The 25465-nt window shown below is 42.4% G+C and overlaps 1 protein-coding gene across 3 annotated transcripts in view; it reads left to right on the forward strand.

The window, feature by feature from the left end:
- Positions 1-3521: 3521 nt before the first annotated feature.
- Positions 3522-25465, forward strand: part of LOC308281962 (uncharacterized protein) — a 90016-nt gene continuing 68072 nt past the window's right edge. The window contains exons 1-9 of one of the 3 annotated variants that reach the window (XM_080722308.1): positions 3522-3835; positions 7348-7452; positions 10466-10609; positions 12935-13039; positions 15342-15383; positions 16036-16098; positions 19513-19554; positions 22267-22350; positions 23417-23506. In XM_080722308.1, the coding sequence (XP_080578434.1) occupies positions 3682-3835; positions 7348-7452; positions 10466-10609; positions 12935-13039; positions 15342-15383; positions 16036-16098; positions 19513-19554; positions 22267-22350; positions 23417-23506 (829 nt within the window). In that variant the 5' untranslated portion in view covers positions 3522-3681. The remainder of the gene's footprint in view (positions 3836-7347; positions 7453-10465; positions 10610-12934; positions 13040-15341; positions 15384-16035; positions 16099-19512; positions 19555-22266; positions 22351-23416; positions 23507-25465) is intronic. The other 2 variants (XM_080722309.1, XM_080722310.1) reach the window with 2 other exon arrangements.

The raw sequence follows: 25465 nt of genomic DNA on the forward strand, positions 1-25465 counted from the left end.
CACTCTACTTTCCCTGTACAGCAAACCTCTTTGATTCACTGCTACTTCACTCTACTTTCCCTGTACACCAAACCTCTCTGATTCACTGCTACTTCACTCTACTTTCCCTGTACACCAAACCTCTCTGATTCACTGCTACTTCACTCTACTTTCCCTGTACACCAAACCTCTCTGATTCACTGCTACTTCACTCTACTTTCCCTGTACAGCAAACCTCTTTGATTCACTGCTACTTCACTCTACTTTCCCTGTACACCAAACCGCTCTGATTCACTGCTACTTCACTCTACTTTCCCTGTACACCAAACCTCTCTGATTCACTGCTACTTCACTCTACTTTCCCTGTACACCAAACCTCTCTGATTCACTGCTACTTCACTCTACTTTCCCTGTACACCAAACCTCTCTGATTCACTGCTACTTCACTCTACTTTCCCTGTACACCAAACCTCTCTGATTCACTGCTACTTCACTCTACTTTCCCTGTACACCAAACCTCTCTGATTCACTGCTACTTCACTCTACTTTCCCTGTACACCAAACCTCTCTGATTCACTGCTACTTCACTCTACTTTCCCTGTACACCAAACCTCTCTGATTCACTGCTACTTCACTCTACTTTCCCTGTACACCAAACCGCTCTGATTCACTGCTACTTCACTCTACTTTCCCTGTACACCAAACCTCTCTGATTCACTGCTACTTCACTCTACTTTCCCTGTACACCAAACCTCTTTGATTCACTGCTACTTCACTCTACTTTCCCTGTACACCAAACCTCTTTGATTCACTTCTACTGCACTCTACTTTCCCTGTACACCAAACCTCTCTGATTCACTGCTACTGCACTCTACTTTCCCTGTACACCAAACCTCTTTGCCAAAAACAGACGATCTGCAAGCTCACAACACATCACGCTGAAACGCGCTGTGAGCTTTATGGTCGAAGGTTTCCCCCCAGATTGGGATACTAGGACTGCTCAAGGACTCTTCCACACTAACCATGGGGGAGCCTGGGATCGAACCGGGAACCTCGTAATAATAATCAAATTTGAACTGGGGACCCCCCAAAATAATCAACTGAGGACCGTCCTGCACCCAAAGTAGTTGTTGTATAACTGTACCTCTGTAATTTTTAGAAAATGGATAATAAAGTAGTCAATCAATCAACCAAAGCATTGATTGTAGCACCATTCCATATGGAGATGAAGTGAACTGTACTTAGTTACTTTCCACCACTAAGCATTTACTCATAACTGTAAAGAGGAGGAGTTAGTTGTCTTGTGGCAGCTCTGTCTCTGCTTATATAAAAGGCCTTCTCTGTGTCAGTTTGAGTAGAGCTGACAGGTAGATAGAGCAGGGGTTCCCAAACCTTTTTGTCTCAGGGCACCCCATAACATTTTTTTTAATCAGAAGCACCCCTATATTATAATTGTCACTCCCAGCACCTTATAGCATATTGTCATTGTCGGGCGGAAACCTTGTATGTCCAAAACCGTTCGTTTTGAATGTAGCCTATCATATATGAAACGTACTAAACTAGTGAAAACAGCAGATATACAAGCACACAACGCGTTGCTAAAAATGCTAATGCTAATGTAAAAATGATAATGCAATTAAATGCTAAAATGTTTAATGCTAATGAAAAAAATGCACACACTTAGCGAGCTGCAGGCACACTTAACATTTTGTAGAAATGTTCTTTTCTAGTTGTATTTCAGACAGACAGACAGACAGACAGACAGACATGAAGAACAAAGATCACAAACATGCAGCCACACACACACGCACGCACGCACGCACACACACACACACACACACACACACACACACACACACACACACACACACACACACACACACACACACACACACACACACACACATTATTATTATACAGTTGTATAATATAGGATTTATATTACAATAATATTTGTTTCATATCTTCGGGGCAGTGGTTCTCAAAGTGTGGTCTGTGGACCCCCCTGGGGTCCTTGAGCATTTATGAGCAAGTACCAGGGGGTCCACACGACTCCACAGCAAAATGTTTAACCCTATTTTAAACTTTTTTTGAAAATAGCTGATCTACAAGCTCACTACGGGTCCCATCACTGCCCATTTTGAGCTTGTAGATTGGCTATTTCAAAGGTTTTTGAAAGATCTTCCCAGGCAGAAAATATTTTCAGATGGGGGTTTGCAGAATGCATGTAAATTTGGGGGTCCTTGACATGAAAACGTTTGACAACCAATGCTTTTTTAGAGTTTTCTCTGAACGACAACAAATTATCAATTCACCTGAGAAAAACTGAATCCATCCTCTTTGGATCAAATCATAACCTCAAAAAGGTTGATAACTTGAAAGTAACTTTGATAACTTCAAAGTGGACGACAAGGTCATAACACGAAAAAAACAAAATCTTCTACTTAGGATGTATCCTTGAAGCTAATCTTTCCAGCAAAAAGATGACTTCAAAGGTAATAAATAAAATCAACCAACAAACTCGTTTCCTACAGAACGTTATAAACGTTAAGGACGTCCACAATTACAACACCAGAGGCAGCGCCACAGATCACGTTCAACCCAAAGTCAACTCAAACAAAGGGTCAAACTCGTTCTTCTGCTATACAACCAAAATGTGGAACGCCCTACCGAAGGCCTTAAAGGAGTGTGGTTCCCGAGCATCCTTTAAAATCGCCCTGAAAAACCACTTACAGGCGACAGCCATTCGCAACTGGCAATAACAAACCTAGCCCAGCCTCCCCTGACCCTTCTTTGTATTTACCTACTGTATATTTTTTTTGCACTGTTTATTTAACTTTTATTTACTTTTTTTACTATATCTACTGCATAGTACTGTGTTCTATCCGTCTGTCATTCAATGTTATATGAGATACTTCAATGGTTTCCTGTGTGCTTTCCTAGGATCTCTTTTTAGTTGACCTTGTACCAGTGAACTGTACCGTCATGAAACTGTACCTTTTTCTATGCAAACGTCTAATAAAGTCTTCAATCAATCATTGAAAGTTACAAACAAACCCAAACAGACCCAGTTGAGTTGAAACCCAAGGTCACATGAGGCCCTCTGTCTCTGTCTCTGTCTCTGTCTCTGTCTCTGTGTCTCTCTCTCTCTCTCTCTCTGTCTCTGTCTCTGTCTCTCTCTCTCTCTCTCTCTCTCTCTCTCTCTCTCTCTCTCTCTCTCTCTCTCTCTCTCTCTCTCTCTCCCCCCCCCACAACACACTGATCATGCCAGACTCTATGATTGCCTCATATGATGTTGATCACAGACATGCAGCCACCTCTCTCTCTCTCTCTCTCTCTCTCTCTCTCTCTCTCTCTCTCTCTCTCTCTCTTGCACGCCCATGCACACACACACACACACACACACACACACACACACACACACACACACACACACACACACACACACACACACACACACACACACACACACACACACACAAACTCCTCCCTCCAGTGAAAACTAGAGAGCATAGCAGGGAAAACTACAGAGTTGAGTTTCGTCTCCGTGTGACTACCTACCGACCTACCTACCTACCTACCTACCTACCTACACACCTACCTACCTACCTACCTACCTACCTACCTACCTACCTACCTACCTACCTACCCACCCACAGTACCCACCTACCTACAGTACCTACTTACCAGTGGTAGTTAGGTATGATGGGTCTCATCATGAAGAACTGTGGAGCCTTGCTAGTCTTGCTGTTGTGTTTGTCAGAGGTTGGGGCTCAAGGAGAGACGGTCCCCACCATGGAACAGAGGATGAAGAGCTTGGAGCTTAGAATGGAAGATATGGCCAAACAGAATGAAGGTTAGCAACGTGGTTAAAGGACAACTTTGTTTTTTTTACAACAAGGGTTCATATTTTAGATAGTCATTAGAGAAAAGAAAAAAAAAATAGTGTTAAAATGTTTTCATTTACTTCTTTCTATTGTTTTAGAGATTTTACTATTTTGATTTCAGCTATTTAGCCACTTGCGTACAAGTGGCTAAATTTGTATTTTTAGACACAACAAGCCGGCAATTTCTTTATTTCTATTTACACCAGCCCCCATAAGTCACATCTGACCATGAAAGATTGCAGTGCATCTTGGGAATGGGCTTATTGTGTCTAAAAATACATATTTAGCCAGTTGCATTCATGCCCCCAACCTGGGGGCATACAAGCAAATCAAAATCGTTAAAATCACAAAAACGGTACAAAGAAGTAAATAAAAACATTTTATCTTCACACTCATCTTTTATTTTCTCTAATGTCTATATCGTAAAATATGATCCCTTGTTGTAAAAAACTAAAGTTGTCCTTAAGTTGTGAAAAACAATGCTTTTAAAATGGAGCTTCAAGATGGTTCTCAAAACTTTGGCACCTTTCTACTCCTACATACTTACACCGAAAAACACTATTCAAACTTTAATCTGTTCAGTTTACTGTGGAGTGCTATTACTTTTTGCAACAATTGGCCAAAGGGTGGCACTGTAGGAAGCCTTTGAAAGTGCAAACTTTGAACAGGTATAGCTCATGCTCTGTTTGATGTACAGCCATGAAACCTGGACACACATATGTGTCTCCTCATGCCGAACAACTTTGCCACTCTGACTTTTGACCTCTGACCTTTAGATCTCCCACCATTTTGAATTATATGAAAAACGTTAAAAATCTCTCCTCCTGGGATTTTCGCGTCACACGGCCACAACATTTTTCACATGAACTTTGGAACAATATCTACTCAGACTATGGGGTGAGACGTTTGTATGGGAAATAATTATTTTTGTAATATTTGAATGAATATTCCAGTTTTATGCAAATTATTCTTCTGCCTCTAAATCATACATGCAAAGTCACATGTTCATGACATTTGGCAAAGATGTGGAGGGTTAGTCCAAATATCACTGAAACCAATCTTTTTTTCAGAGAACCGATCTCTGAATCCAATTGGCCAAAGGGGGGCGCTATACAAAGCGTTTGAAAATTCAAACTTTAAATGGGAATAAGTCATGCCTGGTTTGGCTTGAAGACATGCAACTTGCTTACACACGTGCTTTGACTCAAGTGGAACACATCTGCATCTTTGTCAAGTAAGCTCCGCCCTTAGATTTTTCACCATTTTGAGCAGTTTGAAAAACGCTTAAACCCATTTTTATCCTGGGATTTTCATGTCACGTGCACAGAACTTTTTTTACTTGAACTTTGAATCAATATCGAGATCTGTCTGATCGGATTATTATTATTATTATTTTTAATAATTCAATGAATATTGCAGTTTTATGCAAATTATTCTTCTACCTCTAAAACATGAACACAGCCTGCTATGTGCGTGAAATTTTGCACGCACATTCAGACTAGGTCAAGGAACAAATGCCACCCTTCTCACATTGGCCTGTTATAGCGCCACCAGCGGGTCAACTTTTGCATAACACATTTTTGGAACAAAATGCCTCAAATCACGCATGCAGTGTCCGATTGCCGTGAAAGGCCCAAGAACATGTAGCACCCTTTTCACATTGGCCTATTATAGCGCCACCAGGAGGCCAAAAAAACCTAACTGACCTGCCGGAGACCTATTCTCGGAAGAACACTGCTTCTAGTTTTTCTTTGTTTCTTTTCCCACTTTTCTTGCTTTTCCTGCTTTTTTCTGCTGCTTTTTTTTATTTAATTGTCCATACCGTTAAGTTCATGTAATAACACTGCTTGTCTGCATTGTAGTTCAATTACCATTTTACATTAGTAACGTCAAAGAGACACTGTCTGCGATTTTTGTACTTTTATAGCCATTGTTTTTTTGGCTTGAAGCGAGACCACAATTGTTTCGAAGGAACAATATTTTCTAGTTTCCTTTGAGATCCTTCTCTTTAACTCATTTAACATTGAATGGCAGACAGATAATGTGTACCAACCTGTTGGATTAATATAACAAAAAATATGCCTCCTGGTGGCGCTGTAATAGGGAGATGTTAAAAGGGTGACCTTTGTTCCTCAACATAGTGTGATTGTGAATAAAAAGTTCCACCGTAATCGGACGCTGCATTCATGATTTGCGTCATTTTGTTCAAAACGGTCAGTCCTGCAAACTTTAGTTGTCAATATCAGTCAATCAGGATTGAATATGAAAAATCAAACATATCCGTCTTGATCACCTGACTATAGAGATACTGTGAACCGATTTGATGAAATTTAGATTCAATCTGAAGGAGTAATATTAAAAATAAGATTTAACATAAGTCATCCTCCTGGTGGCGCTAAAAAAAGGCAGATGCAACACAGACAAGGTTTTGCACAGATCAGTGTAGTTATAGGTACAAACAAGAATCAGCCTGTTACAGCGCCACCATGAGGCTGATTTGAAACAATTCAAGTGGCCTCAGCCCAGTGAGAATGTGCGTGCAAATTTTCAAACGGACCACGCCTGCAGACTTTGGAAGCCAGTGTTGACCAATTAGGATGGAATATAAAATAGCTGAGTGTATTGATATGCGTGATGTTTGGACAAAATCTGTAGGAATACTGGCAAAAACTCTGCCTCCTGGTGGCGCTATAACAGGCCCATGTCAATTAATTTGGGGCAGAGGTTCTGCAGATCCAGGGAGTTTGTGTGCACAGTTTCGCTGTGATCAAGATAACGCTGTCGGAGATTAACTGTTCACAAACGGAACCACGGACGGACAGACGGATGGACAGTGTGCTAAACATAGTCTCGGTCACGCCTTTTGGCCTGGTGGAGACAATATACTAGTAAGACAGCTCAGCTCATCTGGTCAGTTGGAACAGTTAGTTACCCCTATATGGAGACCCCTGCCTGCATGATAGTCAACAATGTTATGTCAAAACATGTCCATATATGGGTATTACCAAATATGGGCATTCCCAGATATGTCCTTAATATTGATGACATCGGGACAGGGATCTCCATATATGGGCATAAAACGTATGTTAATTAGTAAATCCAAGCATATATATCCATATACATATATGGACTTAATATTAACGTTTTCGGGGAAGGTAGGGATAATCTGGCCAGTGATATATATCGATGACATCAGGGATCTTCATATATGGGCAAAAATAGATTCTGGGGAATACCAATATATGGACTTTTACATAGGTGATGTCACCTGTGATGTCACAGTGACAAGGGAACCAACCAATATACTGTAAAAATGTGTGCTGACTGACTGACTGACTGACTGACTGACATGGAGACAAGCTGCCACATTTCTCATGGTATACTGCAACCTTTGGTCACAATAACATACTGTATATACATGTACTGTAGATTGATTGATTGATTGATTGATTGATTGATTGATTGATTGATTGACTGACAGAAATGGCTGCCAAATGGAGTGCCTCTGAAGAGAAGGTGTCAGATCTGCAGACCAGATTAAATGCCAGTGAAAACCAGGTGTTGGAACTGAAGAAAGAAAGTGAAGGTACGTTTTCAGATAATGTTAAACAAATTTCATTTGACCAAATGGGCAGATGAAAACATCAACATCCCCAAAAGGATTCTAAAGAAGGGCTACAATAACTGGATTGAAGGGTAGATCCACGATACGTCGCAACATACAGTATCTGTGCAGTGCTTGCTCCGCCGTCATATTAACTTACTGTATCGTGACTTTAGCACGTTAATCATGAATAAATCTAACATGATTAACTAGCATTCTAACAACTTATAGCGCTAGCATTAATTGCCGTAATTTCAGTTAGCTGTGAGCAACTGACAAGAGTAAGTAGATATGAGCAACTTGTACAGTAGCTGCTGATGCTTTCATGCTAACATTGTTTTATTTATTGTTAACAAATAGTTAATGTGAGGCAGAGCAAGCACTGCAAAGATCTCTTCTCTTTAGCCTGCCGGTAGAGGCATGAAGGAGTTAACTATCTCTTCTCGTTAGCCTGCCGGTAGAGGCATGAAGGAGTTAACTATCTCTTCTCTTTAGCCTGCAGGTAGAGGCATGAAGGAGTTAACTATCTCTTCTCTTTAGCCTGCAGGTAGAGGCATGAAGGAGTTAACTATCTCTTCTCTTTAGCCTGCCGGTAGAGGCATGAAGGAGTTAACTATCTCTTCTCTTTAGCCTGCAGGTAGAGACATGAAGGAGTTAACTATCTCTTCTCTTTAGCCTGCCGGTAGAGGCATGAAGGAGTTAACTATCTCTTCTCTTTAGCCTGCCGGTAGAGGCATGAAGGAGTTAACTATCTCTTCTCTTTAGCCTGCAGGTAGAGACATGAAGGAGTTAACTATCTCTTCTCTTTAGCCTGCCGGTAGAGGCATGAAGGAGTTAACTATCTCTTCTCTTTAGCCTGCCGGTAGAGACATGAAGGAGTTAACTATCTCTTCTCTTTAGCCTGCCGGTAGAGACATGAAGGAGTTAACTATCTCTTCTCTTTAGCCTGCCGGTAGAGGCATGAAGGAGTTAACTATCTCTTCTCTTTAGCCCGCCGGTAGAGGCATGAAGGAGTTAACTATCTCTTCTCTTTAGCCTGCAGGTAGAGACATGAAGGAGTTAACTATCTCTTCTCTTTAGCCTGCCGGTAGAGGCATGAAGGAGTTAACTATCTCTTCTCTTTAGCCTGCCGGTAGAGGCATGAAGGAGTTAACTATCTCTTCTCTTTAGCCTGCCGGTAGAGGCATGAAGGAGTTAACTATCTCTTCTCTTTAGCCTGCCTGTAGAGACATGAAGGAGTTAACTATCTCTTCTCTTTAGCCTGCCGGTAGAGGCATGAAGGAGTTAACTATCTCTTCTCTTTAGCCTGCCGGTAGAGGCATGAAGGAGTTAACTATCTCTTCTCTTTAGCCTGCCGGTAGAGGCATGAAGGAGTTAACTATCTCTTCTCTTTAGCCTGCAGGTAGAGACATGAAGGAGTTAACTATCTCTTCTCTTTAGCCTGCCGGTAGAGGCATGAAGGAGTTAACTATCTCTTCTCTTTAGCCTGCCGGTAGAGGCATGAAGGAGTTAACTATCTCTTCTCTTTAGCCTGCCGGTAGAGGCATGAAGGAGTTAACTATCTCTTCTCTTTAGCCTGCAGGTAGAGACATGAAGGAGTTAACTATCTCTTCTCTTTAGCCTGCAGGTAGAGACATGAAGGAGTTAACTATCTCTTCTCTTTAGCCTGCCGGTAGAGGCATGAAGGAGTTAACTATCTCTTCTCTTTAGCCTGCCGGTAGAGGCATGAAGGAGTTAACTATCTCTTCTCTTTAGCCTGCCGGTAGAGGCATGAAGGAGTTAACTATCTCTTCTCTTTAGCCTGTCGGTAGAGGCATGAAGGAGTTAACTATCTCTTCTCTTTAGCCTGCCGGTAGAAGCATGAAGGAGTTAACTATCTCTTCTCTTTAGCCTGCCGGTAGAGACATGAAGGAGTTAACTATCTCTTCTCTTTAGCCTGCCGGTAGAGGCATGAAGGAGTTAACTATCTCTTCTCTTTAGCCTGCCGGTAGAGGCATGAAGGAGTTAACTATCTCTTCTCTTTAGCCTGCCGGTAGAAGCATGAAGGAGTTAACTATCTCTTCTCTTTAGCCTGCCCGTAGAGGCATGAAGGAGTTAACTATCTCTTCTCTTTAGCCTGGCGGTAGAGGCGCTGGATTTGGTCTAGAGGGGCGGGTTCAAATCTCCCGGCTGAATACAACCGGGAGATCCTATTGGTTCACCGATCTCTGCACCCGTCCCCACCCCCTTCGCTCCCCACCCCGCCCCTCCTCCTACCCTATGCCCCGACGTCTCAACATTTAGAGCGACGCCCCTACAGTCTGGTTGGTTAAGGTTGACTCCCACTCCCTATGCCTGACAGGTCAACACGTTAGCCCAGGCTTTTCTTTTTGAGGCGAAGGCGAATGAAAAGCCTGGGTTCCTGAGGCTACCGTCTCTTCCACAACAAAACAAAAACAGTCCTTTAAGGAGCAGAACACTAACTCCTCCCACCTTTGATCCAGGGACCCCCTCCAAAGCAGACATGTGGAGGGAGGTGACAACACTAACTCCTCCCACCTTTGATCCAGGGACCCCCTCCAAAGCAGACATGTGGAGGGAGGTGACAACACTAACTCCTCCTACCTTTGATCTAGGGACCCCCTCCAAAGCAGACATGTGGAGGGAGGTGACAACACTAAAGCCCTTTGCACACAGGCACGTTTATCCGCACGGATAAAACGGACAATTTCATTTTTTTTAAAGAAAACAATGATTCTCTACGACCTCATAAACACCGGCTCCGAATTAGCCGAACTCATCACTCCTTTTATGACTCATTTTTGGATCCGCAGTGGGGATTCCGCACAGCATTGCACACCAAATCCAATGCGTTTTATTCATACAGCAAACGGAAAAAACGCAACTGTCCTGTGTGCAAAGGGCTTAACTCCTCCCACCTTTGTTCCAGGGACCCTCTCCAAAGCAGACATGTGGAGGGAGGTGACAACACTAACTCCTCCTACCTTTGATCTAGGGACCCCCTCCAAAGCAGACATGTGGAGGGAGGTGACCGGAGTGAGGGACAAGCTGCACAGCGTGGCCATGTCTGTGGTGAACCTGAGAGAGAGGCTGGCTGTCAGCAACCACGATGTGCAGGATCTCACCCAGAAAAATGAAGGTATTGATTGATATATAGAATGACTGACTGACTGATGATCGATGGGTACCATCTGAAGATATCACATTTTCCTGGCCAAGGCTACATTCACCAAAAGTGAATGGAGGAGAAGCATCGTAAGATGTAATTATAATCAATCGTAAAGTACTAAATGTACTCATTATGCAGAATGTCCCATTTAAAGTTTTCAAATGTATAACAATAACAGATCTTGTACATCGTTTTTCAAATGGCCAACACGTCTTTAAGGCTGAATTGGTTAATGTATGTTTTGTAATAATAATAATAAAATAATAATAATAAAAGTACAATATTTGGATCCAAGATGTAGTGGAGTACAAGTATAGTGCTAAAGCTCAAAATGAGGAAAGATGAACGGTGAATGAACCGTCTCTCTCGTCGCGTTTTGCAACTTAACGCCGTGAGCGGTTGAACAGGTCTTTTCCGTATGGTGACCCGGTTCATTTCGGTCACAATAAAGAATTGGTTAATTTGAACTGTTCGTTCATGACCGACACACCACTAACACATAGATAGATTGATACCTTTATTATCCCAAGGGGGAAATTTAGTTGTCCAGTTGTAGCACAGCAGTATACAGTTATTTACAAAGTTACAGAGAAGTAGGAAAAAATAGATAAGAGTAAAAACAAGAGCAGTACAGTACCAAAAAAGAGAAGGTGCATCAAATAGAGGGGGCGAATTAAATATAAGTATATATACATAAAGTGTCTTACAAAAAGAGACCAAAGCAGTCAATGCTAGTTAGTGCAACAAGTATCTCACTGTCATTGTTAAACAAGACACATACTCAGAAACTACCAACACAACCCAATAGTGCAATGTCGAAAAACAATGCGAAAAAAACAGAAAAACTAGGCAGCGTGTCACCGCAAGACGCACATGAGCACTCTCCCTGGAAGGTCCTTAGAGGTCAAAGTCAATACAGCAATAGTTCCAACTTAATAGTGCAAAGTAAAAAAAACAGTGCGAAAAAAACAAAAACAAAAAAACAAAACAATAACAGCTCAGAGAAGAAGAAACTAGGAAGCATGTCACCGCAAGACGCACATGAGCACTTTCCCTGGAAGGTCCTTAGAGGTCCAAGTCAATACAGCAATAGTTCCGTCAGTCTAAGTTAGGAAGGAAGTCCTTTTCATTCGTCCGTTATGTGTCTCGTTGTACAGCTTAAGGGCAGCCGGTACAAAAGATTTTCCTAATCTCTCGCATCTCCGTCCTGGGTAGGCAAAGCGGTCGTTTCCTCTCTTACTCCAGTAGCTGGTGATCTCAAGATGGAGGGGGTGGGAGGAGTTCTCCAAGATGGAGTCCAGCTTCCTCGCTGATCGCACCCTGGTTACTTCCTCCACCCCCTGCAGAGAGGACCCAACGACAGAGCCTGCTTTCCTCACCAGTCTGTTTAGGTTTAACGTGTCACCTGCTCTGTTGTTGCCACCCCAGCATGTTATACCAAAGAAGAGGACACTTGCCATGACAGACTGGTAGAACATCTGTAACATCCTTTTGCACACACCAAACGATCTCAACACATTGTCACCATAAAGAACTGGTTCATTTGAACCGTTCGTTCATGACCGACACACCACTAACACATGTCACCATAAAGAAATGGATCATTTGAACCGTTCGTTCATGACCAACACATAGGGTGACCATATTTTCATCCGCTCAAACTGGGACGTGAACCACTGTTGTCTAAAACCGGGACCCTAAAAGCAATGCGCATGTTACCGCCTACGCACGTGCCCATTCTCTAACGTTCGTGCACATACACACCGCAGGGTTGCATACAGGCAGTGAGTGATTGACAATCCGTCTCAGTGTTGAATTCAGAAAAGCAATGAATTTGTTTCTATGCAACCACTAAAAACAGCTACTATTATTTTAATTCTGGGTTAGTGTTGAAATGTAAGGTTGAAAACCGGGACATATTAGTGTTTTAGAGATATTCGTCGGGACACCGGGACACGCAGCTTGAAAACGGGACAGTCCCGGTCACCGGGACGTCTGGTCACCCTACCGACACACCACTAACACATGTCACCATAAAGAACTGGTTCATTTGAACCGTTCGTTCATGAGCGACACACCACTAACACATGTCACCATAAAGAACTGGTTCATTTGAACCGTTCGTTCATGAGCGACACACCACTAACACATGTCACCAGTGGTGGGAAAGTAAAAGTATCAATATTGCAAGAAACACTCTGTTACAAGTAAAAGTCCTTTATGCCTGATTGATTGATTGATTGATTGATTGATTGATTGATTGATTGATTGATTGATTGATCGATTTATCTTCAGAAACGGCTGCCAAATTGAGTGCTTCTGAAGAGAAGGTGTCAGATTTGCAGACCAGATTAAATGCCAGTGAAAACCAGGTGTTGGATCTGAAGGAAGAAAGTGAAGGTACGTTATCACACAAACACACACACACACACACACACACACACACACACACACACACACACACACACACACACGCGCGCGCGCGCGCGCGCGCGCTATGCACGCACACACTCACACGCTGATGTTGCATGTGCTTTGTTTATGGGAGCCGCCATTACGAAGCGAGAGGCTCCCCCTCTCCCTCGGTTTGCACAAGTTTTGAGACATAGAAATAGAGAAAGTAGATCCAGGCTGAAAAAATTATAATAATAATAATAACTACCGGAAAAGTGACCCCGCCACCATTATTGTTTATGTGCGCTGAAGATAACAGACTAGCATTTCTGGTGCGGCTTCTGCTGCAGACACCCGCGCCACCCCTCATCTGCTCAGACAGGCTCTGGCGGGGAAAAGAACGAAAGCTCGGTATGGCGGCGTCGCTGCGAGATAATAGGAACAAGCGTTTGTTGGGCGGCAAAAGAGTTAATAGGATGCAAGGGGAAAATATGTTGTGGTTCATCAAGGTTTATTTAATGAATGTACATCCTTAATAGGACAAGAGGGGAACGTATGTGACCGGGTCTGGTACTTTGTGCCTTATGTCTGTGTGGCAAAGTGGTATATTTAAGTTATTGCCAGACAACACCACCGGGGGAGTTGCGCCCCCGGAATTAGTTATATTATAGAATTACTTAATTTAAACATCCTCATCTACCTAGTTAGCACACAAGTTCATTTTTTACATATAATAATAAAACCAAGGCAGAAACATTTTAAGCAAAAGTACAAAAGAGACTTTAATTACAGCAAATTATTAATCAAGCAGCTCCTTAAGATAATAGTTTATCAATAAAAGGAATGAATTCAATAAGACAGTGTCATCAATGAGGCAATAATAAAACTGGGCATCTATTGGCCTGTGCTGGGGCAATGGGAAGAGGGGTGGGGCGACCGGCCCAAGGTAAGGCATTCACAGCAAACCAAACTTCCAGTAAACTCAATTGATCATCGTCGCCCATCCCAGAAGTAGAGCTCCCAGCACCTGGCCCAAAAGGTTCAAATTGGTTGCAATGCGGTATAGCAAGAGAACATGTGGAACGTCCTACTGCAAGCCCTAAGGAGTGTAAATCCCTAACTTCCTTCAAAATCGGTCTGAAAAGTCACTTACATGCGGCTGCTACTCGAAATCTGTAATAGACCATTCTTACCTCCCCCGTTTCACTGTAAATCTTTTATTTATTTTATTATCTTTAACTTATCTTTTCTTTTTGTTATTGATATCCTAGTATACATAGTACAGTGTTCTATCTGTCTGTCTTTCATTGTTATGAGATACATAAAGGCAGGGCTGCCAAGTCTCACGCTTTGAGAGTGAGAGTCAATTCAATTCAATTTTCAATTCAAAGGAGCTTTATTGGCATGAGAAAACATACGTTTACATTGCCAAAGCAAGTGTCACAAATAAAAATAAACGCAATTTAACCTCTTCTCACACCACACGCCACACTTACAGAAAGCCCACCTCTCCCGAAAGTTGCGGGGGTCTATTCTCTCTCGGTGGGACACCGTTGAACGGAGATGTGTATTCTCGCTCCGTCGAACAGAGACTTCTCCGCGCAGTGAGTGCAGCTGCCCGTGATGCCAGGGGAACCTAATATCCACATCACTGATCTCCATATGTGTGTCTCTCCCTCAATATCTGGAGATGACTACCATCACCTGGATCTCCATTATGTAAAAGTCCATATGGGTATTCCCCAGAATCCCTTTTATGCCCATATATGGAGATATGTGATATCCAATACTCAGAGCAGAGATCTCCCTATATGGGCGTGTTCAGGATCTCCATATATGGGCATAAGGGAATGTATCCCAGATGATGCCCTGCTAGGAGAACCACACTATGATCTCCATATATGGGCATACAAGGGATTGTATCCCAGATGATGCCCTGTTAGAGAGATTCCTGTGATGCCAGGGGGAACAAACCCCTTTTATGCCCATATATGGAGATCCCTGTGATGCCAGGGGAACCTAATGTCCACATCACTGATCTCCATATGTGTGTCTCCCTCAATATCTGGAGATGACTACCATCACCTGGATCTCCATTATGTAAAAGTCCATATATGGGTATTCCCCAGAATCCCTTTTATGTCCATATATGGAGATCACTGATGTCATCGAAATACATCACTGGCCAGATGGCCAAGACATGGCATGACCTCAGAGGTCGCATGTCGCCCTGAGGCGTCCTACTGGTACTATTCACCATATCAAAATATTTAAATTAATGTAAAACTTTCATTTCATATGTTTCCAGCATTACAGAATGATGTGTCAACCCTGAAGACAGAGAACTCAGGTAAACTTTAATAGATGTGCAATAAATGTGGGTTCTTTATAATTACAAACTGTAGGTATAATGTCAGAACCTGAAAGCACCACAGACAATGGTATAATAGAGTGATCTTTATTAAAGTGAATACTCACATTTCTTACTCAAGAAGTAAAAGTATGAATACTGCCATGTAGAAGTAAAGGTCTGCTTTTAAAAATGTACTTGAGTTGGTATCAAAATGTACTTAAAGTATGAAAAGTAGAAAGTTGTTTAAGAATTAGCCATTTCACACAAGTTTTCAAATGTATAACATTTACCAAAAAAAAGAGAAAACATTTGAAAAAGCAGGTTCAAGTGTGTGTGTGTGTGTGTGTGTGTGTGTGTGTGTGTGTGTGTGTGTGTGTGTGTGTGTGTGTGTGTGTGTGTGTGTGTGTGTGTGTGTGTGTGTGTGTGTGTGTGAGAGAGAGAGAAGTGGTTAATGTATGTTTTGTAACAATAATCAACAGCTAACTAGGAGCTAAAGTAAAAGTATTTTTGTCTGTGTTCATCCATACTCCGTTCTGCTGATAATAACACTATGTGTATCCAATCTTTTTGACATGGGGCCTTGATTATAATTTACTATATAAATGTATTACTTACATTAATGTAAACGTTTTCATTCATGTGTTTACAGCCTTGAAGAATGCTGTGTCAGCCCTAGAGACTGATGTGTCAGCTCTGAAGACACAGAACTCAGGTGAATTCATAAAGTTTGTCTGAGAATAAGGTGTTGTTACGGCCCCAGTCTAGCGGAACTTGGGTGCACCATGACGACGTGGGACCCGTGGCAAAAATAGATTTGTTGTTGACTGAATAAGCAGTCAATGTAAAGAGCAAAGTTGGGTTACAGCTCATATTCGTTTCATTCCAGAGGTTTTAAGAGGTTTGGAAAGCGGCGGCTAAAGCGGATGTGATGTTTGTGGGCGTTTGTGGCTATCTCTGTGTGGATGTATTGGTTTTATTTTCATAGATCTGGCTGCTTATTTCTTTGGCAAAATCTGGCAATACACCCTGTGTACATTCCAGTGCCGAGGGAAGTAGGGGTGCTGGGGGTGCGGCCGCACCCCCTCCCCCACGTCCCACCGCACCCCCCACCGCACCCCCTAAAGGGGGGTTGGGGGAAAAATATTGCCGATCGGCAAGTAGAGGCTCTGACATCAGTGGCGTGAAGTAGGAGCTATTGGCTACTTCTATTTCCAGTACAATTTCAAAATAAACATGTGTTGAATGATCGATTGTATAGACAAAAAAAAAAAGAAAGGCTCTTGTTTTGAAATGTGCTTCTGGGAACTGTTTAGACAGGAAATGGCTTTCAAAGGACTTCCCTTTTAACTTGTCTAAGCGTCTGTCTCTCCGTGCGTAACATATGCGTCATGAGACATGGACTCGGGTGAATTATAACAATACGGGCATAAAAGGAATATACAGAACACCAAGACAACACAACCTAGGCTATGAAGGCATTACACATCGCCCTCTGCTAGCCCTGGCGTCCTCACTGGTGAGTCGTGGCTAAAGACTTGTAATGATGAATGCTATGTTATGCTGCTGTGCTGCCTGGCTAGGCTAATGTTTGGGCTAGCTAGTGGCTAATGGCTATGGTGTACCAGAAGTTGACCAGCTGTTTCCTAACACTGGGGTCTGGACCGATGCGGCGGACAATATAGCATCTAATAATATCCTGCTGGCTGCAATCAGATCAGTGGCATATGGCCACTGTGTGCGCATTTTTTATGTCTCCGCACTGTCCACAGCCCGTTTGGAGAGGCAAAGGGAAAGTTTAGTGTGCAGTTCCCAATTGTGTTACATTTAGCTAAAAAATAAACCGCGGAAACCCGAATAAAACATGCAAAAAAGGTTATAAAACACAATTAAAATCCGCAAATAACCGCAATTAACCGCGTGCGCGCGCGCGGGGATCGGGTCACGCACGCGCGATCGACAGCCCCTCCTGCCTCATATTAGTTCCCGCGGCTATGGTACATTCCTGTGTACATTCCCTGTTCACTTCCTCACTAGGGACTCGTAGGGAGGAAGTGAAAAGATGTTGAATGCCATGGCGGCTCCCTGGAGAGGACAAGGAATGAGGAGAGTCTTACTTAGTAATATTAATCATTTCATGTTGGCAGCAGAAAAAAAAACATTAGAACAAAAACGAATAATTTCACCCACTTCTTTCCACCTGTGAACCTGTGATGTGACAATAAAGATGACTCTGAACTCTCAGTTATTTTAAATAAAACCTAAAAACATTTCTGTTGCCACTAAGTTTTACTGAGATTATTTACATTATTCTTATGCACATTTAGGCTTTACCCCACTTGAAACAAACAACATTGATTATTGTCACTGTAGGTCGCAGTAAACTATGAAAAGCGGCACAGGTGGGTGGGTGGGTGAGTCAGTAACGCCTCGATCTCTATAACTGCTGACCTGTTGTGACATCACATTGTTGTGACATCACATTGTTGCGACATCACATTGTTGGCGAGACGACACGTGACCGGGCGTGATGTGAACGGTTCTGGCGCAAACGATCCGAACGGGGCGGCGCGAATGGCGCACACGGTTGCTTCATATACATGGTTATATATACGTCTAACGCCTGACACTGTGCTTCCCCTGGCAAATCACTGTGGCATCACAGGTGATGTCAGATACTCAGAGCAGAGATCTCCATATATGGGCATTGTACAAAAGGCTGGCCGTCAAACGCGTGCACGGGACATTGTGTGCGTTGGCGCACCTGTAAGACGTAATCAGTGTGCTGCCTTTGATCGGCCAGAGCAAGCGTCTTTCAGACAGACAGTTCAGTTCAGACGCTCAGCACAGAAGTGCGTTGCTGTTCAAATAGCCGATCTACATGCTCACAGAACTCAACTCTACTTCTTTCAAGTTTGTGTGCGTTCATGCCAATGTAAGTTCTGTGTATAATGTTAAATGCTGTTAAGTTTGGCGACTTGAGTGTGCACTTTGAAGTCCCGTTTGATTGTTTGGTGGTGGTGTGGATTGATATGACGGCAGTGATGTCCTCCCCATTTATGCAACCAGTATGCAACCAAAATGGGGGTTTATTTAATTATGCAAGTATGCTCTGAAGCATTCTTTTACACCGTTTGTGACTGTGGATAATTTAATTTGTAATTGAACAGTGGGCAGTCTCTTTATTTATGTGGATGTGGGCATTAGCTTAGGCCTGATCCATAGTTCATTCTAACTTAATTCATAGTAATTCATAGTTCAGTCTGAAGATATCTGTGTATAATTCATATTCATGTATAATGCTATATACTGCTGCTTGTTGAGCATCGTCTAAGAGACTATTTCATATACAGTATATGATGATGATGTGTGCAGACACTAGGCCTTTGTCAGTACATATTATTCATAACTGTAATTCATATATATGTTGATATAGCTGTATGCTGCTTAGAATACTTAAGCATTGTCATAGGTGGTTTAATTTCATTGTGTATACAGCATTTCATGATGTAGCCCAGTATGCCAGCATCTTACCGGTATATACAGTAATGCAAGCATAATGCCTTTTGTCCTGAGGAGACAAGATGATGTTATTTTGATTCTTGTATTTACTTTATTATTGCAGACACCACACATCCCAGTGTACTGTACTGTGCTCATTATTTAGCCCTTCAGTAAAATCCTTTGACGTCAAGTGGTCTGTCCTGCTTTCTGTGTTCTAATCGACAGCCAGATAGTTCCATACAGTCCTTAACTTTTAACCCTCACCAACAGGCATAAACAGGTGACATCACAGTGTTCAGGATCTCCATATGGGCATAAAAGGGATTGTATCATGCCCTGGTTGGAGAACCACACTATGATCTCCATATATGGGCATAAAGGGATTATATCCCAGATGATGCCCTGTTAGAGAGAACCCTGTGATGCCAGGGGGAACAAATCCCTTTTATGCCCATAAATGGAGATATGTGATGTCCAATACTCAGAGCAGAGATCTCCATATATGGGTATAAACAGGTGACATCACAGTGTTCAGGATCTCCATATATGGGCATAAAAGGGATTGTATCCCAGATGATGAAAAATATTTAAATTAATGTAAAACTTTCATTTCATGTGTTTCCAGTATTGCAGAATGACGCGTCAACCCTGAAGACAGAGAACTCAGGTAAACTTTAATAGATGTGAAATGTGTGTGTGTGTGTGTGTGTGTGTGTGTGTGTGTGTGTGTGTGTGTGTGTGTGTGTGTGTGTGTGTGTGTGTGTGTGTGTGTGTGTGTGTGTGTGTGTGTGTGTGTGTGTGTGAGAGAGAGAGAGAAGTGGTTAATGTATATGTTATGTAACAATTATCAACAGCTAACTAGGAGCATTTGTCTGTGTTCTTCCATACTCATCACAGATGGTTCTGCTGAGAATAACACTATGTGTATCCAATCTTTTTGACATGGGGCCTAGATTATAACTAGAAAAGAACATTTCTAAGAAATTTTAAGTGTGCCTACAGCTCGCTAAGCGTGTGCAACCTTGTGTAGCGGTTGGTGTTGGCATTAGCATTTTTAGCATTAACATCAGCATTAGCATTTTTAGCTTAACATTAGCGGTTAGCATTATCGGTTAGCCGTTGGGACTGTGGGACCACCCACCGAGTTTGAGACCAGTAATGTGTTGGGAAGTGGAGTTGTGGAAGTTTAAAGCTCAGCCAATAGGAAGAGAGTGGGCGGGGCTTCATCAATTACAGCTCATTCCTATTGGCTGTCTAAGAGCACACAGCAAGTTTCGAGATGGTACAATGCTGCAAACTGGAGTTATAGCTGTTTAAAGTTCAGCCAATAGGAAGACAGGGGTGGGGCTTAAGAGGGGTTGGGGCTTAAGTAATAAATCCCTATTGTCAGTTTAAGTCCAGACACCAAGTTTCAAGACGGTACCATGCTGTGAACTGGAGTTATGGCTGTTTAAAGCCCAGCTAATAGGAATACAGAGGGGGCGGGGCTTAATCAATTACAGCTCGTCCCTATTGGCCGGAAAAAGTCCAAAGTCACGTGAGCGTTTTACGTTGCCATGGTAACGCGGATCGGAAAGAAAAGTAATAGCACCCCATTCCCGGCCGAGCCGCACATTTTGATGTATATATTGAGGGGGTAGCGTAAATCGTGCGTCAGTTATTACGCGGCGAATTTTGTGGCGACATTACTTACTTTAATACTTTTATATAAGTATGGTGGATTCATTAAGTGTTTTGCGTTTGCATGGCAGGCACACTTAATTAAGTGTGCCTGCCATGCAATGGCAAAACACTTATTGTAATCCGCCATACTTAAAGGAGTAGTTCACCACTTTTCAACCTGTCTTCATATAATAGGTCCTCACTAATGTTTATGATAAAATATCACAATTTCTTTCTACTCAGTCCAAGTCTCCTAGGAGAGCTGTGGGAAGTTCAGAATCCATCGTCTTGTGACATCATCATTTCCCCCAAAAAATGTTTAATCAATATTTTTGAAAAACAGATTTAGATTTTTATTATCGCGAGAACAATGGCTTCCACTTTAAAATTGCAACTTTTCAGGAATAGAAAGCCTGCAGTTTCTATAAACTGGATTGGCAATCGATGATGTCACAAGACGATGGGTTTCTGACCTGCCCACAGCCCTCCTCTGAAAAAAAAAAAAAAAAAAAAGCAATTTTTGAGTGAGGACCAATTATATGAACATAGGTTGAAAAGTGGTGGAGTGCCCCTTTAAGTAAGTAAGTAAGTAAGTAAGTAAGTAACAATTTACACCACCCCCGCAATATATACATCAAAACCTGCGGCTCGGCTGGGAATGGGGTGCTATTACTTCTCCATCCGCGTTACCATGGTGACGTAATTCGCAAAAAACAACGCCCAAAAACACCATTGACAAAAAACTTAAACTTTGGCGACACATTACTCTGGCATACTTTTGCCTAGCAACGTGATTTAAACCTTAAAACACTCACACGACTTTGGAATTTTTCCGGACAATAGGGACAAGCTGTAATTGATTAAGCCCCGCCCCCTCTGTATTCCTATTGGCAGGGCTTTATACAGGCATAATTCCAGTTCACAGCATGGTACCGTCTTGAAACGTGGTGTCTGGACTTAAATGGCCAATAGGGACTTATTACTTAAGCCCCGCCCCCTCTTAAGCCCCGCCCATATCTTCCTATTGGCTGAGCTTTAAACAGGTATAACTCCAGTTTGCAGCATGGTAGGGTCTTGAAACTTGGCGTGAGTACTTAGATGGCCAATAGGTACGAGCTGTAATGATAAGCCCCGCCCCCTTTGTCTTCCTATTGGCTGAGCTTTAAACATCCATAACACCACTTCCCAACACACTACTGGTCTCAAACTCGGTGGGTTGTCCCACAGTCCCAACGGCTAACTGCTAATTCTAACCGCTACTTCCACTAATGCTAAGCTAAAAATGCTAACGCTAATGCTAACAAATGCTAATGCTAACACATGCTAATGCTAACAAATGCTAAAAAATGTAATACTAATGCTAAAAATGCTAATGCTAACAATGCTAATATTAGAAAAGCTAATTCTAGCTAATGCTAAAATGCTAATGCTAGCTAATGTTAAAATGCTAATAATGCTAAAAATGCTAAAGCTAATGTTAATAAAATTCTAATGCAAACATGCTAATGTTAAAGCTAATTTCACTTTTAAAAATTCTAATGCTAATTTTGATGTTAATGTAAATGCTAATGCTAACACCAACCACTACACAAGGTTGCACACACTTAGCGAGCTGCAGGCACACTTAAAATGTCTTCGAAATTTTCTTTTCTAGTTTATTTACTATATAAATGTATTACTTACATTAATGTAAACGTTTTCATTCATGTGTTTACAGCCTTGAAGAATGCTGTGTCAGCCCTAGAGAACGGTGTGTCAGCCCTAGAGAATCATGTGTCAGCCCTGAAGACACAGAACTCAGGTGAATTCATAAAGTTTGTCTGAGAATAACGTGGAGAATATTACTTAATAATATTTATCATTTCATGTTGGCAGCAGGAAAAAAACATTAGAACAAAAACTAATAATTTCACCCACTTCTTTCGACCATGTGAACCTGTGATGTGACAATAAAGATGGCTCTGAACTGAAGTTATTTTAAATAAAACCTAAAAACATTTCTGTTGCCACTAAGTTTTACTGAGATTATTTACATTATTCTAATGCGCATTTTGGCACCACTGGGGTGCGCGACCGGGCCTGATGTGATGGGCTGGCGCAAACGATCCGAGCGGGCGGTGCGAATGGCGCACAGGGTTGCTTCGGTATCTTCACCCCACTTGGAAAAATCCAACTGAAACAACCTTTGCTTCACCCCCACTCCACCCATCGTGTCCTGACAGCCAATCAGCGTTGATGTTTTTGGTGTTGGGACTCCCTTTCTTCCAGGTGTTTCGCCTTGATTCCAACGGGACATGAATTTTTTTACCAACGCGGACCTGCGTGACCAACGTGAAGTGATAGAAGAGACTAGAATAGAAGAAATAGCTTCAGGTTTGGACGCAGCTTTAGGGGAACCACACTAACAGAATCCCTTTTATGCCCATATATGGAGATCCCTGATGTCATCAATATAGCAATGCCCATATATGGACATATTGTGTGAGTCTCATGTGGTCTATAACTTAAGACATCTATGATGTCAGAGGTCAGTCATATCCATATTTGGGAAAATATTTTGTCCACATTTTATCCAACTTAAACAAGCAACCGCAACTTGAATCACACTTGCAAATGAATTCCGTCCTGTGCGAATTCTGGGTGAGGTCGCTTTTCACCCTTAGGGTGTCTTACTGATAGTCAGACCTGAATGTTTTTACAACATGAAGCCATGTCTTTATTACAAGTAGATGTCTGGACTATTATTGCTAGTTTGTCAGTTGGTTTTAATGCTAAACTGTAGATCATTTTGTGCTCGCTGTGCAGTGGGGATTTAACTCAAAGCATTCAGAGAAGCCTTTTTACTGGATGTCTTAATGTGTCCACAGATCTCACATCTAAGGTGACAACACAGCAGCGAGAAACTGAAGCACAACTGACCACCTTCAACAATGACCTCGGAAACCTCAAGAGAGATGGTAAGTTACAGGACAACTTTGTTTGTTTTTACAACAACGGTTCATATTTTAGATTGTAAGTAGAAAAAATAAAAGATGAGTGTTAAAATGTTTTCATTTACTGCTTTCTATCGATTTAGCAATTTTAATGACCTTGATTTCAGTGGTTGGGGGCATGTGTGCAAATGTCTAAATATGTCTTTTTAGACACAATAAGCCAGCGATTTCTTTACAGTAACACTACTAATTAAAATCTCATAAAATATGAACCCCTAAAAAAACAAAGTTGTCCTTTAAAGGAGTAGTTGAAAATGACAAAATGACTTTTTTTCTATTGATTACTCACGCCATGGAGACTTGAATTCATATCTATCTATCTATCTATCTATCTATCTATCTATCTATCTATATATATATATATATATATATATATATATATATATATATGTTGAGAGCCCGCACATGTCCATGCCCGGGGTCAGAGGAATGGCCGCTCGCCAGGTGGAGGGTTAGGACAGGGGGAAATGAGGGTTATGATTTAGTAATAAATCTGATTACATAGATAGTGATAGGTGTTGCTTAACAGTACACATCTGAGAAACCCAATGATAATAAGGTTCACTGTTGTAACTTAGTTATCAGAGCATTGCATGCAGTTATACTGTTAGGTTGGAAACAACTGATTGACTTTGTGCATGAACAGACAACGGAGTAGTATGTGATATTGTGGGGCTTTTGCACCTCTTGTAACTTCCTGTATGTACTATCTGTCTTCTCTGAAGAATGTGCCACACAGCCCGTGACGCAAGTGATTGCTAGAGAAGCGTTTAACCACAAGCCACCTGGGGTTATAGCGGGGGCAGATAGAAGATAGACATACTGTAGTGTATGAACTTTGACCAAAGAGTTTGTCACCGAATGTTGCATCATGGTGGAAAATGTATCTTTGTCTTCGTCCTGCAGATCTTGCAGGATGGCTAACTGTCACGTACACTCTGAACGGATGGGTGGGGGGGCTGTGCCGCCCCCCCATGCATCTCTGGGGTATAAAAAAGGAAAGCGCCTAAAATACGGGCTCTCTTCTTTTTGGATCGGACAGACAAGGAATCTATACTTTTGCTGTGCTTGTAGAAAATCCCCTCAGCCGATTGTAGTAGCGCACAGTCGTGGTCTGAGGGTGGGGTAAGCCGCCAGTGAACCCCTGAAGCCACCGCTCAGCAGCGTAACAGTATTGTAAACCCGACCGCGTGAGGTGCTGGTGTGCTGTGAGCTGGGGCGTGTGCCTCTCGGGGGGTCAGTTGGTCAGCTTATTCTCAACATGGCGTCCCTGGGTCTTGACCCTCTCTTTGATGGTGTGAATAATTGACAGGTTGATTATTTTAGCAATCATTCAGAGGGGGTATTTAGTAGCCACCGGCCACAACATATAATCTACTCCGCATGGTGGTAGGATTGTTATTGACGGGGACTTCTTATTATATGTACGGGTAGTGGTACATATAATACTCTAGTTCTAACAGTGTGCTGTATCCGGGCGAGTATCCACACGACCAGAGTGAAAACAGGGGCTCGGAAAGCGCGCCGAGCAGGCTCCGGTGGGAGACACAAGTATCTCTGTCAGGGACTCATAGAATAGAGAGAAGTCAGGACTCGCCAATTTACAATGGCTACCACCCACTTGAATCCAGGCGAGTGTATGCCTGATTCAAGGCCACCTTTGGTGGTGTCGACCGTCTCTGGTGCATGCCTAGACGGTCACAATGAGTACCTAGAACTAGGACGGTTACTAGGTTTCCCCGACCGGGGAGAAGAGGGGTTTGCCGAACAAGGCGGACACGGCCATGCGAAGTGGCTTCCCGCAGGGGAGGAAACGAAACAAGAATGTCAAGGCCCAAGAGGCCTTGAGAGTTGGGCAGGGGACCAGATATGGGTCCCCTGGGAGTGGGAGCAACGGAGAGAGGAGTTTTCACTAGAAACACC

This window comes from Nannobrachium achirus (genome assembly GCF_963921795.1).
Source record: "Nannobrachium achirus genome assembly, chromosome: 3".
NCBI lineage: Eukaryota > Metazoa > Chordata > Actinopteri > Myctophiformes > Myctophidae > Nannobrachium > Nannobrachium achirus.